Raw genomic sequence first — 15,037 nt, 5'->3', positions numbered from 1 at the left:
GTCGAGTTTCTCTAGCTATGTACTATAGACCATGTAAGAGTTCCAGACAAACCTACCTGTGGAGTATTGAAGAGGGGATGCTCAAATTATGATGTATTCATGAAACAGACCAGAGAATGGGACGTCTGAGGACTCCATCGTAATTATAGCTTCACATCAACACAGAGCAATTTAAAGTCATCTTCATAATCATACAGAGAGGTAGCTAGCTCATCAGCATATTTACCGGTTTTTATTTATTTATTAAGGAACAGGCTCATTAAAATCACAGGACATGACAGTAGTTCTGTTCTGATTTTGAGGACTGTTACAGACATTTGAGGCTCTCCTTATGGAATGTGATTGGTCCAAAACAGATAAAACACTCCTGCAACTGGCAGTTTGTCACTATCATGAAGGAATCGCTATCTTACATTTTAGTCATTTAGCATACGCTCTTATCCAGAGCAACTTACAGTTAGTGAGTGCATACATTTTCATACTGGCCCCCCGTGGGAAACGAACCCTCAACCCTGGCGTTGCAAGCGCCATGCTCTACCAACTGAGCTACAGGGGAATATAAGAATATCTTCTTATAGTACCATATTAATTTAGTTCCACTCAAACAAGTGGCTATAGTCAGGTAGGCTAGCTGTATCTACATTGTATTCTTTAACAGTATTTCTCCTTTCATTGAATACAACCTTATAGGAACAAGTGTGTCCTTTTGTTCCCCCTTATTCCTACATTTTTTCTAGATGACTGTTTTACCAAAGGTTACTATGATTCAGGAATGGCATGTTCATTTATTGCTGTATTTAGCAGTTCAGAGAACCTGAACAGGCCGATATGTTGGCAACCACGTCTAGCCTCTCAAGTATTTTATTACATTTAGACCTTATATTTATTAAGTCTCATATCAGGGGTTTGGTCTGAGTTGTGTTTGTAGGTATATGTATATAAACACCCTTATGTGCTTCTACAGTTGTAGATTTAGGATGTACACAGTTGTTTTTGTTTGCGAGTGGAGCGTAAAAGTGGACTGGATTGGATTACTCCATATAACAGAATCACACCATCCACTTTGAAATTCACTGGGCTCGCTTAAAGCTTCACCAAGACTAGGAAACACTGAGGTAAAAAGTGAGGTTTTCTCAGTAAATGAAACAGAAGTTCTCTGGTGAGAATGTTCAGTGTTTTGTAAGCTACTAGAAGCTTAAACACTGTGTGGGACACTGTCCCTATGGTGGTTTGTTTTGGTTTCAGAGGACTAAAGGAGAGGGTATTTTGCTATTGGCGTAAATTGAATGACAGTTTTTATCTTTTGCTTTTTTTAAATTTGAGATTGGTGTGTATGGAATTCGTATTGCTACCTCTGGGGATTATATGATCAAGTGTGCACCTTCAAGACATATCAGAGCAGAGAAAGATAATGCATCAGCAGATGTCAGCCTCAATCCCACTCCAAACAGGGCTTTTACATTAGCAATGTCATACATCGATCAACATCCAGGTGAGTCAAACAACATATGCCAATCTGTCTGTCTGAAGCGACTCCCAGATGCTGGAAAGTTCCTTTAGTGCACTTGGACGAGTTCAGAATTGTACAACCAGGGGTTTTGGGTTGGTTTAGCTGCCTCCAAGTCAAGAAAAGATCAAAGATACTTTACAAAGATGGATAGGGTGGTACTCTCCATCCCTGATCAAATCCGATAATAGCAGCAAAACAGAGGGCTGTTATATGTTAATACTGTAGCTTCACATGGGACAGAAACGTGGTCATTCATTGTGGTCAGTCATGGTGGTCCATCAATACTTCTCAGGTGGTCTTAGGGAGGTTTACTGTACCAATGGCCCTCAATGCCACTCCAGTGCCCACCCACTGTCACTGTGTAAATCACATGAGGGCACAGCGTTCGTTTCTCAGTGCCCGTTGGAAGCGGATGGTTGCATGGACGTGTTTGCAGCGGGCACAGCCCACACTGCGCAGAGCCTCCCCGAACAGCAGAAGCACGTGCCAGTTGAACTTCGCTGAACACTCCACATAGCCGCACTTCCAGTTTTTCCTCACCAGGTCAGACACGTTGTGGCGGGGGATTACACGCCCCCGCTGTAGGTCCCGCTTGTTCCCCACGACCAGGATGGGCATATCGCCTGTGCCCAACACCCTGGAGAGGAAAAGAGAGACAAAAACACACTGAGAATGACAGGTAAGACACCTGTGGTCAGCTAAAGCCTGAGGTATTCAACACACATTGGTTGCTTTTCTGTGCTCATTTAAACAGAAACACAGCATCACATAAAAGCAAGGTTTAGCTATGACTGACTCACAGGTTTGTATCTCAGTTATAGTTGACGCTATTGAGGCAGCGTTATCAAATCCCCTGCCCTGCCAACCCTGTCCAAAATTGACTCTTTAAGCCTTTTTTTATCAGGAAGTCTACGTAGGGAGAGGATTAAGGGCCGTGTCTGTTTGGAGTTATTCATGACCAAAAACCAGGGGCGCAACATATCTAAAAACTGTGAGTTAAACGAGAGAAGGTTTAAAATCACAAAGATCCCCCTCTTGTCAAAGTAATATGCTGGTAGCTCCTACAGAGCTTTGTTTGAAACCTTGGGTTTCTGAGGTGAGTGTTCAATTTGATACGTTGCAGCCTTATTCTAAAATCGATTGAAAAAATATATATATATCTCAGCAATCTACACAGAATATCCCATAATGACAATGTGAAAACAGGTAGTTAGAAATGTTTGCAAATGTATAAATAAAAATAAAAAAACATACCTTATTTACATAGGTATTCAGACCCTTTGCTATGAGACTCGGATTGAGCTCAGGTGCATCCTGTTTCCATTTATCATCCTTGAGATGTTTCTACAACTTGATTGGAGTCCACCAGTGGTAAATCCAATTGATTGGACATGATTTGGAAAGGCATACACCTGTCTATATAAGGTCCCACAGTTGACAGTGCATGTCAGAGCAAAAACCAAGCCATGAGGTCAAAGGAATTGTCCATAGAGCTCCGAGACAGGATTGTGTCGAGGCACAGATCTGGGGAAGGGTACCTAAAAATGTCTGCAGCGTTGAAGGTCCCCAAGAACACAGTGGCCTCCATCATTCTTAAATGGAAGAAGTTTGGAACCACCAAGACTCTTCCTAGTGCTGGCCGCCCAGCCAACCTGAGCAATCGGGGGAGAAGGGCATTGGTCAGGGAGGTGACCAAGAACCCGATGGTCACTCTGACAGAGCTCCAGAGTTCCTCTGTGGAGATGGGAGAACCTTCCAGAAGGACAACCATCTCTGCAGCACTCCACCAATCAGGCCTTTATGGTAGAGTGGCCGGACAGAAGTCACTCCTCAGTAAAAGGCACATGATAGCCCGCTTGGAGTTTGTCAGAAGGCACCTAAAGGACTCAGACCATGAGAAACAAGATTGAACTCTTTGGCCTGAATGCCAAGCGTCACGCCTGGAGGAAACATGGCAACATCCCTACGGTGAAGCATGGTGGTGGCAGCATCATGCTGTGGGGATGTTTTTATTTTATTTGATACATTTGCAAATATTTCTAAAAATCTGTTTTTGCTTTGTCATTATGGGGTATTGTGTGTATATTGACGAGGGGGGAAAAAACAATTTAATCAATTTTAGAATAAGGCTGTAACATAACAAAATGTGGAAAAAGTCAAGGGGTCTGAATACTTTCCGAATGCACTGTATCTCTAGTCAGATATATGTGAATAAGACCCAGAATGTCACCCTCCTCTCCCTTATCTCCTGAAGATGATGATAGTTCTTGTGACAGTTCCCTCTTTCCTAGGAAATAAGTAGCTTTTCCTCAACTGTCAGTTCCTTATATTGATTTCAAAAGAATGTAGCCTACTTCTCCAAATGTCGATTTTACAAGCATGTACTGCAAAACCTTTAGCACGTAAATCTAAAAAAGCGAATGATTTGTGCATAATCATACCTTGGCGAGCCCACCCCATAAATGTATGACTGGGAGATTAATGGCTGTGACAGGACCGGTCACTGACACCATTAGCCTCTGTATGGCATTGGCAACGTGGCGCTGTCAGAGTGGGCACTGACTGACGGCCTCATGCTCACACACCCTGTGACAGCAGCCAACAGGCTGATGGGACAACTTCACCTCACATCCATCACTGCTGCCAATGACAGATCACTTGTCACCTACTGTCACCTCTGGAACAGCTGTGACGTCCACTTTCACGTCTCAGTGCCACGAAGAGGAACGTGTGGATTCAAGAGGAAGCCTTATTGACTTTTCAAAACTGAGGCCAAGGGGGTTGGTTGGTTCAAACCTACAGTAACTCCTATGCCTTGATACATTTTTACCATGGTGTGTTATGAAGAACTTCAACTAAATTAGACATATTTTATAATACATTAGATATGACAACTTCTTCATTACAATAGCAGCACATACAGTATGTACATTGCAGAAAAATCACACTTCAACAGGTCTCTACTACAATACAAGCACATATGATTTAGGAGAGGCAGCCAACCAGCTGTCAGTCTAATCCCTGGCCCATTAGCAGATTTTGAGATTATATTAAACAACCCATCTCTCCCTCTGTGTGTGTGCGAGCGAGACATGTGAGACATGCGAGAGAGATGGCGGTGTGAAGATTATTTCATTATAAATTAAACACGTGTTTGCCACCAAGGTCACTGGCTGCCTCACAATGACAAGACACGTGGTTGCAAGCTAATGGCTCTCAGAATCAATCTCCGCTCCACTGATGTACACACACGTATCACACATCCGTCCCTCCAAACGTCACATCATGTCACTATCCCACACTGACATCAGTCTAAGACGAACACCAGCCTTTTCCCAAACCTATTATTAGGACACACAGTCTCTGATTAAAGCTATCTGGGCTCCCAGGAGGTATGGTTTGCGCAAATTGCTTTGACTAATTATATGACACAGAATTGGTTTAGCAGCTGCCTGGATTCGGAGAGATTTATCGACCTGAAAAGCAAGCGAGCACTACTGACATGAGATTTGTGGATTCGCAAGGAATGGTTATCGATTTTCTTCAGCTAAAAGCCAAGAGGGGTGGTTTGTTAAAAAATCATCTAATGTTTCTGGATACATTTCATCCACAGTGAAAGATTGGCTTGGTAACAGTTCTTTCAGACTGTGACAACTTGTTTAAGATAACCACTGTGAAATACTTGTTTTGTAACAAGTACATGTTGTGTCTATAGCGTCTATTGTGAGTGTCTGTAAAGTGGGTGTTGTTAAAACTCTTTTCGGCACTGTTTTTCATCACACCATTCCACACCGCATTCGCTTCCAACAACATCCCAAAAATACAGAATTCAAAAGAACACACAAAAGAGAAAAAAGACAATGAATGGAGGGATTGTGAAGAGAAGCTGAAGTGATTATAAGACACTTGACCCTGGCAGTCTGAGCCACTCATGTTGATTTCAGTCCAAATGTTAAATAAATGTTCTATGTGAGTGTGGCGGTGGAGGCTCCTGATTGCCGATTGCAGCCCAGGCTGCTCTATTCATAGCGAGCCATAATTACGTCTGAGTTCAAAGAGCTGGTGCCAGCCAGAGCTGGCCCCTATTTGGCATGCAGGCCGTGTCCTCACCTGGTCTCTAGGATCTGTTGGCGCATTGTCTTGATGTATTCAAAGCTGTCGAAGCAGCAGATGTCATAGACCAGGATGTAGACGTGAGCGCTGCGGATGCCTCGGCAGCAGGTGTCTGTCCACTCCTGGACGAGGGAGGGGAGAGGATAGAAAAGTGAAGAAAAGAGAATAGAGGAGAAGAGTAGAAAGAGGAGGGAAGGAGACAGGAGGGAGGAGACAAGACACGGGGAGGGCTCTCATTAGGCAGCAGTACCAAAAAGTAACTTTCCTTTTGTCCGGTAAAACTCAGATAGCACTGTTTTATACATTTTGAATGTGACGGAGAGTTTTCTTTTAAATAGTAGCATTGAGACCAATAGTCTTCACCTATTCTGTACACACGCACGCACACACAGCTTTTGTAAACTTTTTCAGAATGATGTTAGTCTAGTTCATTTGCTGAAATTACTTGCAACATAGCATACTCTCTGGTCAATATGACCAAAACACAATCTGCTCTCTTTTGTCATTTTAATTTCTGCTTTATGATTGGCTCCTCACTGTGAGAAATATTGTTTGCAAGCTAGTGCTTGCCTTGCATAGCTTTTCAAAAACACCTCAAGCACCTCTCCAGTGCAAATTAAAACACTGATTTCCTTATAAATTATCAATAGTGTGACATTTGATTGAAGTTATACCCATAACTGTGGTTAATCTGTTGACTTCAAAACAACATTACCTTCCTTAAATGAGTAAGCCAAACTAGTAATTACATTTTCTGAAGTCTCTGTTCCATTGAACATTTTCAGTTCAATATTTTGTTCTGTGACTGTAAAATCGTGTCTAGACATGATGAGAAATCTCTGGTGCATTGAAAGGTCAATTTTCACTCGACTTAATGACTGCAAAGCTGCCAGAGTTGTGTTCGAGACCACCTAAAGCGAGACCGATTCAAGACCAAGACCGGAGCAAATCGAGTCCGAGTCAAAACCAAGACCGGAGGGGGGGCGAGACTGAGTCAAGACCGAGACCGGGAGGGGGACAAGGGGTCCGAGACCGAGTCAAGACTGAGACCAGAAAAACTCATGTCCAATTCAAGACCACGATTGTAATTTTGTCAAATCACCACCATAATAAGAGTTCAAAATGTCCAGTATTTCTGTGTTCATATTTCAGAACAACATATGGATTGTTTAGACATTAAGAATAGTGACAAAATGCATGCTGAGGGAAAATAGAGCCACTCTAATGTTCTGATTTAATCTCTTCAGTTTTTTGGGGAAAGGAAAGGGTTAACACTGAAGAGAAGAAAATATCCAATCAAGATTTTTCTTTGCTAGTCTCTGGGGAGATACATCTAGCTAGCTAAGTCAGCCATTGGCTAGGCCATCAGAAGCTAGATAAAGGCATCTGCCATTCAACTTTATTAGGACAACATTTTGGAGTGACAGTGGAATTAACCAATCACATTTTGACTTAATGAGTGGGACCGTTTTTACCACAATGTATGGAAACGTCTGCCTTCTTGAAGGCCAACAGGTCACTACGCAATAGTGAGCAGTAGTTTTCCCACGGTCTAGCTAGCTAGCTTTTGTTGATGGCTAGTTTGCAGCGGCAGCAGGTGTTATCAAAGAGGATGCTGTTGCTAATTTGTTAGCTTCTCCCTTTTCAAGAATAACTTTCAACAAGGAGTTAAGTTTCAAATTATCATCATCTGGTGAGTGGAACTGTGTTTTTTATTGCAGTGTGCTTGCTGTTGTTAGCCATCTCGTTGAAAATAACTTGTTACATTTAAAGTGGAAATGACAGCATTTTAGCAACATTAAATCTTATTAAAATGTGTTCATATACACCCCAGGAAGAATATGACACTTTTTAAAAAACATTCTGACAAGTGACCACTTAGATATGGTCATTTTCACGTTTTCATAAATTCTTAGAATGTTTGGGAATTACATATATTAAGGCATTTGTGAGAATTCTACTGCAATATAGAGTGGGAAAACGGCTGTGCGTTTGGACAATTAATAGACACTGCAGTAAATAAAACAGAATAAAAACATCTGTCTTGTCCAGGACCTCTACACAGACCAGGGCGCTATAGCCAATCAGAGCTACAGTAGACCTTTATACAAACAAGCCATTTGCCACACGGGCATGCCATCATTCACTTTGAACTGGACTGTGTGTTTACAGGCAGTTGCAACAGCGCGACTTTAGATAATTAGTATGCATTGAAAAGGTAGGCTCTCTCTCCCTCAGTTATGCACATCAACAACATTAAGAACAACAACTAATGCAAGCCAGAGCAAGATGAACTCAAATCTAACAAAGGAACATTAGATAAACCCTCTCAAACTTTTTCAGCTAGTTGGCCGTCAAAATTGCACTGATAAACGTTGGAGAATTATAGCCTCCTCATCCTTCTACAGCTTGCCTGCAATGCATGCTTGTCCCAACCAAGCACTCAAGCTAACTGGCTAACGTTGTCTAGCTTGCTAGCTAGCTACTTCCAGACACAAATGAGAGAACAGAGCTGGTTAGGCTGTTATTATATGCTATCTAGAGCGTTCTTGACTAACTATTACTTTTTTTGCCTACGTTTACTGACACCGGTCATATTCAGTAGGTGTTGCGTGTTCGTAAATTCATTTTTTTTTTTTTGTCATTTAGCAGACGCTCTTATCCAGAGCGACTTACATGAGCAATTAGGGTTAAGTGCCTTGTTCAAGGGCACATCGACAGATCTTTCACTTAGTCGGCTCGGGGATTAGAACCAGCTACCTTTCGGTTACTGGCACAACGCTCTTAACCACTAAGCTACCTGCCGCCCCATTCATCAGTTGTTCTGCGCTCTGGCACACTCAGACGAGAGTGCTCTGAAATCGGAGTAGATAGCCAGAGTGAATTTGCGAACGCAAGAGATATGCTAACTGTATAACAGTCGTTCAAGTTCTTGCTAGCTAACCAAATGACACCTGCCTCTCTAGCTGTGTATAGTCGTGGTCAAAAGTTTTGAGAATGACACAAGTATTGGTCTTCACAAAGTTTGCTGCTTCAGTGTTTTTAGATATTTTTGTCAGATGTTACTATGGTATACTGAAGTATAATTACAAGCATTCCATAAGTGTCAAAGGTTTTTATTGACAATTACATTAAGTTTATGCAAAGAGTCAATATTTGCAGTGTTGACCCTTCTTTTTCAAGACCTCTGCAATCTGCCCTGGCATGCTGTCAATTAACTTATGGGCCACATCCTGACTGATGGCAGCCCATTCCTGCATAATAAATGCTTGGAATTTGTCAGAATTTGTGGGTTTTTGTTTGTCCACCCGCCTCTTGAGGATTGACCACAAGTTCTCAATGGGATTAAGGTCTGGGGAGTTTCCTGGCATGTCGATGTTTTGTTCCCTGAGCCACTTAGTTATCACTTTTGCCTTATGGCAAGGTGCTCCATCATGCTGGAAAAGGCATTGTTCGTCACCAAACTGTTCTTGGATGGTTGGGAGAAGTTGCTCTCGGAGCATGTGTTGGTACCATTCTTTATTCATGGCTGTGTTCTTAGGCTAAATTGTGAGTGAGCCCACTCCCTTGGCTGAGAAGCAACCCCACACATGAATGGTCTCAGGATGCTTTACTGTTGGCATGACACAGGACTGATGGTAGCGCTCACCTTGTCTTCTCCAGACAAGCTTTTTTCCGGATGCCCCAAACAATCGGAAAGGGGATTCATCAGAGAAAAATACTTTACCCCAGTCCTCAGCAGTCCAATCCCTGTACCTTTTGCAGAATATCAGTCTGTCCCTGATGTTTTTCCTGGAGATAAGTGGCTTCCTCGCTGCCCTTCTTGACACCAGGCCATCCTCCAAAAGTCTTTGCTTCACTGTGCGTGCAAATGCACTCACACCTGCCTGCTGCCATTCCTGAGCAAGCTCTGCATTGGTGGTGCCCCGATCCCACAGCTGAATCAACTTTAGGAGACGGTCCTGGCGCTTGCTGGACTTTCTTGGGCGCCCTGAAGCCTTCTTCACAACAATTGAACCTCTCTCCTTGAAGTTCTTGATGATCCGATAAATGGTTGATTTAGGTGCAATCTTACTAGCAGCAATATCCTTGCCTGTGAAGCGCTTTTTGTGCAAAGCAATGATGACGGCACGTGTTTCCTTGCAGGTAACCATGGTTAACAGAGGAAGAACAATGATTTCAAGCACCACCCTCCTTTTAAAGCTTCCAGTCTGTTATTCTAACTCAATCAGCATGACAGAGTGATCTCCAGCCTCGTCAACACTCTCACCTGTGTTAACGAGAGAATCACTGACATGATGTCAGCTGGTCCTTTTGTGGCAGGGCTGAAATGCAGTGAAAATGTTTTTGGGGGATTAAGTTAATTTTCATGGCAAAGAGGGACTTTGCAATTCAATTGCAATTAATCTGATCACTCTTCATAACATTCTGGAGTATATGCAAATTGGCATCATAAAAACTGAGGCAGCAGACTTTGTGAAAATTAATATTTGTGTCATTCTCAAAACTTTTGACCACGACTGTATAGCCACCGAAAAACGATATGAGGGGAAAAAGTCAGTCACTCACCCACTCCTCCAATGGCATGACATGACATCCTCCTAGCAGCTAGCGAGCAAGCTATCTAGCTAACATTAGGCTCCGTGTTTTTAGCTTGCTACATAAATAGATATGCTAGCCTATTAGCCACGTTATGACTGACTTGTGATCATTGCCCTTGCTAGTTTGATTGTATTGACATTCCCAGCCTTAGTTACATTAGCCCCTTTTTGTCCAGAATATTGAGTAATTGAAACTGAAACAGTGCATCCCGAATGGAGGCAGCAAACAATGTACCAGGCCAGCTGTGGTTTACAACCTGATAGCAATATTTTTTGGACTCTCCAGAAATGTATTGCTGAATTATATTAATCATGCATTTAACTGCATCCATCTATTCTGCCAACAATGCCTTAGTGTACATCATGGAACTGTGAGTCAAATATAACCTATTTTTAAAACCTCCTTATAAAGTTGGTTGTGTAGCATAAACAGGGAATTTGATATTTTGTACTGATATTATATTGTTTTTTGTTTCATATCTGCAAAGTAGTTAAAACGCTGTCAGCTCCACTTTAAACTTTAGGTCACTGGTTACTTTGAGTGCTAAACATAAAATGTTTTTTGCAATGGGAAGTAATAGTTGTACATTTAGATTGGGAAATGCTTAATGGTTGTGTTTTTGTATTCTTATGATTGGTACCTACTGGCTTATTATGTACGAGTTTATGGACTGGTTATCCTTTAACATCATGCTGTGTGTGACTGTTGTCTTTCCATCGGCCCTATGCAGTGGTGTAGTTGTGCCTGGAGAAGTGGGCATACTCTAAATTTGCCAAAAAGTTCCCAAACGGCCCACCCAGCGAAGGAAAAATCCTTAGTTTCTTATGAGTTTTCCTATAGATTTTTCAGATTTTCACTCTCAAAATCACATTTTTTTAAAATAGAAAAATGACAAAAATGTGATGGTCTAAGTCCACAACAATGCTTAAATCACATCGATCTGATTGGGTGGGCCTGTAAGGGCCTGGCTCCCCAGTGGGTGGGCCTCTGTCCATCCAGGCCCATCCATGTCTATGCCCCTGATGCAAACAGTGCATGATGACAAATGCACATCACCAATAGCCAACTAACCAACACTTCGGACTAAACTTTTTCAATACCTGGTTTACATACCCATTGTTGCCTTAGTATTTACTGGTAGATATCATAAATTGAAACGTCTTTCCTACCCTAACCGCTACCGATGTCATTCTTCTGTGAGCTGCTCCACGCCAAAACCAGTTGAGAGCTGCACACTCTTGCTGCCGCAGATGATATTCCGTTGAAACTAGACTGTGTTTGGCGCGAATGTGAATATATGTCACGTGCTTTGCGATTGTGTAGGCTACTTTGTGAATGATTTCTCTATTGTACTACGTAACTGATAAATCGTATACCTCCACAACACTACTTTGATACGCATCAGTAGGGATTAAGAAGTGAGTATAAACAATGCCCACTGAAAAAAAGTGGGTATACGGTTTATACCTGCGCGTACCCTCTACTACACCACTGGCCCTTTGTGTTTCAAAATCACGAACCTGTCACACACTGAAGGCCTATAGGTTCGCCACAGCGCAAACATGTATATAATAGATATAAAGGCTGTTAAGATATTAATGTTTCAAGAAAGGAGTGTATATACTTGGCCTGGCGAAGCTGTTTTATGCCCTGCCTGAATGGAAGCTGATAATTATGAGTTTTTTACTCCGCTGGTCTCGGCTGGTCTCGGGAAGAAATTACGAGTCCTCACTGTTCGACACCGAGACAGGACCGAGACACTCAATATGTGGTCTCGAGACCGGTCTCGAGTACTACAACACTGAAAGCTGCTTTAGCAGTATCTTCTGGACAGTCATAACCACATCTACTTTCTCCCTCTTATAACAATGTTCTCAGGAGAGCCCTGTGTTGTATAATACATTCATCTGAGAATATCAGATATTTGAACTTGAGTAGAGATAAAACAGCTCTCTTCCTTTTATGTGACATCCCAGGTGAATACAGAGAGCAGTTTGTCCTATTTTCTACCCCAATGACAAAGCTGCTGACTACACACTTTCAGATAAGTGTGTGTGTGTGTGTGTGTGTGTGTGTGTGTGTGTGTTTAGATAAAAGGGACTGTGAGGCATCAAAGTAGGGCACACACAGCATCAAAGCGGAAGTGGCTTCCTCTCCTCATGTCATAACATTAAACTGGACCTTTCACCTGTCTACAATGTCTAACCTGCCACACACATCAGTTCCCATCACTGTTGTGCTTTAGTGGGTACCTGCAGTGAGTTCCCGGGGAAGATGGTGATGGCAGGATAGTCGGTGATCTGCAGGTCGTGCACGTGGCCATTGAGCACAGCCGCAGACAGGTGGACCCGGCGGGCGCGGATGGTTGCAGGGGCGGGCGCCTCGCTGTAGTCATCGTGGAGGAAGCGCTGCACGATGGCAGTCTTGCCCACGCCTTGCGCCCCCATCACAGCGATGCGGAAGGGAGGTGGCATGCTTCGCCCCCCTCGACCCCCTGCTGCCGCTCCATCCCCCTCCCTGTTCTCGCAAACCACCGGCCAGTGCATTCAGGGTTGTGCAGCGCATAGTCCCCACGGGCACAGGCAGGTGTGGTGGTGGGGGGCACGCTCGGCCACATTCATAGACCACCAACACCCCCTATCACACTGGGGGAGAGGGAGAGAAGGGGGGGAGGGGTTCTTTTTACCACTGCATGCCTTTCATTCATCTACAAAAGGGAAACAAAAGCACTATGCTGCTAAGCAACCAACTAAAACGAGAAATCGTATATACAAGGACACTCTGGGAAGATGAAATAATGAGACTAAGATTGCTTTTAGAAGACCTACATGCACTGACCCCATTAATGACAGATGCTGTGTGCTTATTAGGACATCACATCATTACCCCTGATAGTTTAAAACGTTTAATGAGTAATCTACAAAATTAACACATCTACAATAATCTCCAAGATGCATTACTCTAATATACCTCACCAAATTTGACCAAGTCTATATCTGAAGCTGCAGTTTCATCATCAACTTCATTTTTTAGAAGACAACAATCACCATCCCAAAAAGTTGCCATTCTAACAAATGGAACCAAATTAAATAGGCAATCACCAATAACAATAACAAAGCATGTCCCTGCCCCTGTTTCGGTAAAAAGCAGAGGGATGGGGCTGGAGAAATGTAACCACTCTCAAATTCATAGACAGAGATATGGATGCAAGGATTGACCATCTATGATATCAAAATTATAGTTTTAACCATGATTTGAGGCTATATAGTGTTTGTTTACATTTACTTTGTTTGTAAACATTGGAGTAAAACAATCTCATATTTCGGGTTCTGATGCGGGTCTACAGTTAAACTAATAAGCTCATGAGGCATTTATAAGTTATATTCTTCACGAATCAATGGGTACATATACATTATTTATAAGTCCAAAAATTGATGTAGCAACTGCTGATTGCCCCTTTAAGTTTCCCTTACAGTAGATGCACAACAACATAGAACAAGCACATCACCTAGTGGGATAAATGGTAGTGGTCTGTACAGCAATGACCTCAAACGAGGTCAACTTTGTAAAGTGGAACATGTATCGATATATAGACTAATATTTAATGTAACACTATCATCCAAAAACTAAACGCAACAGACATGAGGGACTGCGCAAATAAATAATCATCCATTTATATAGAAACTCAATGCAAAAAATGGAATGAATATTGGGTTATAAAATGACAGTAGTAGTCTATTTCATCAGGCAAAATAGCACAATCACATATTAAAAAACAAATGACACCATCTTTGGATAGGCTTTATGGTAAGCTGATAGGCTTTCATGAAATGCAAAAATTAACGTATACATGAGACTTACATTCCAACTTTGTGAGAATATAAGCAAGTAGATCTGTAAAAATTAAGAATAAAATGAATCTAAATAGACCACCTTGTAGCTGTAACTCTAAACAACTCCATATGGGTAGAATATGATTAGAAATGATAGTACATGCTTACGGTGCGCACAGGTATGGTGCCGTGCCGATGCGGTACGATGTGTAGATTCCAACGTGCTGCTGCAGATACACCTGCGGTGATGCTGATGTGTGTAGAACCTCATTCGTTGGCTTCTTACTGACAGATAACTGTCTCAGGTGGATACAGTGAAGAGTCCTAAAGATTCAACCTACTCTCTCGCTAGTGGAGAGATGACACGCGGTCTAAACGCCCGTCATATATTGCAGGCAGCAAAAATCACAAGCCTACAGTACATCCACGTAATTCATGCAGGCTGCTTTCGTCAAAGACTAGCCTACTTTCGGGGTGAGACCTTAAAGTGTGTAATAGTCTATAGACGTAGGGTCATCACATCACGTCTGCTGTGCCAACAGTGTTTAACAACTGACAGCCAAAATATAGCATTTTAGGGAAAGGTACGGTCCGCCCCAGAATGAAAAGGGTTGCCAGAGACTTGTCAGAGAAAGGTATCTGAAATTTGAGTGATAGGGATATCTCTTGTTAAAATTCTCAATTCAAACACTGTTGGAGTTTTGAGGGTATTTGGGGACACTGTGCGCGCGGCAATATTTTACGCGTAGTTTACGCACACATGCTAGCGCGCTTTGCCTTTTAAAGACTATTAAAAATAACATTCTACACAATGCCTGGGGCTTTTACATCAGAAGAAATGATTGATCTTTCATCTTTCATCTGAACTGAATATGTTTTTGTGCGCGCAAGCGATCTAATCTAAAGTATGAACTCGAATGCTTGAGCAACATGTGTACACTGCACCCTATTGGCAGTAAGGAGGCTGTTTCTTAGCAAC

At 42.4% G+C, this 15,037-nt stretch overlaps 1 protein-coding gene across 3 annotated transcripts; it reads right to left on the bottom strand.

Moving 5' to 3' along the window:
* Nucleotides 1-482: 482 nt before the first annotated feature.
* On the bottom strand, nt 483-14,590 carry LOC121579380 (ras-like protein family member 10B). 3 transcript variants are annotated; one of them, XM_041893934.2, is made up of 4 exons: nt 14,219-14,590; nt 12,478-12,870; nt 5,621-5,745; nt 483-2,147 (listed from the first exon to the last, which is right to left on the bottom strand). In XM_041893934.2, the coding sequence occupies exons 2-4, from the start codon at nt 12,769-12,771 to the stop codon at nt 1,877-1,879; spliced, it is 690 nt and encodes a 229-aa protein (XP_041749868.1). In that variant the 5' UTR covers nt 12,772-12,870; nt 14,219-14,590; the 3' UTR covers nt 483-1,876. The 3 variants fall into 3 exon arrangements, with proteins under 3 accessions (XP_041749868.1, XP_041749867.1, XP_041749869.1); XM_041893933.2 differs by having other exon boundaries at nt 14,227-14,590; XM_041893935.2 differs by having other exon boundaries at nt 14,236-14,590.
* Between the last annotated feature and the right edge of the window lie 447 nt (nt 14,591-15,037).

The sequence above is a fragment of the Coregonus clupeaformis genome, chromosome 13 (genome assembly GCF_020615455.1).
Source record: "Coregonus clupeaformis isolate EN_2021a chromosome 13, ASM2061545v1, whole genome shotgun sequence".
NCBI lineage: Eukaryota > Metazoa > Chordata > Actinopteri > Salmoniformes > Salmonidae > Coregonus > Coregonus clupeaformis.
This window is presented reverse-complemented; position numbering and strand designations above follow the sequence as displayed.

Bases quoted from the DNA above. Each gene is read 5' to 3' on its own strand.
- LOC121579380 (XM_041893934.2), bottom strand. From the start codon at position 12,771: ATGCACTGGCCGGTGGTTTGCGAGAACAGGGAGGGGGATGGAGCGGCA. The intron at 5,746-12,477 runs GTACCCACTAAA...TCCCTCGTCCAG, and splicing joins TCCCCGGGAACTCACTGCAG to GAGTGGACAGACACCTGCTG. The intron at 2,148-5,620 runs GTGAGGACACGG...TTTCCTCTCCAG, and splicing joins CAACAGATCCTAGAGACCAG to GGTGTTGGGCACAGGCGATA.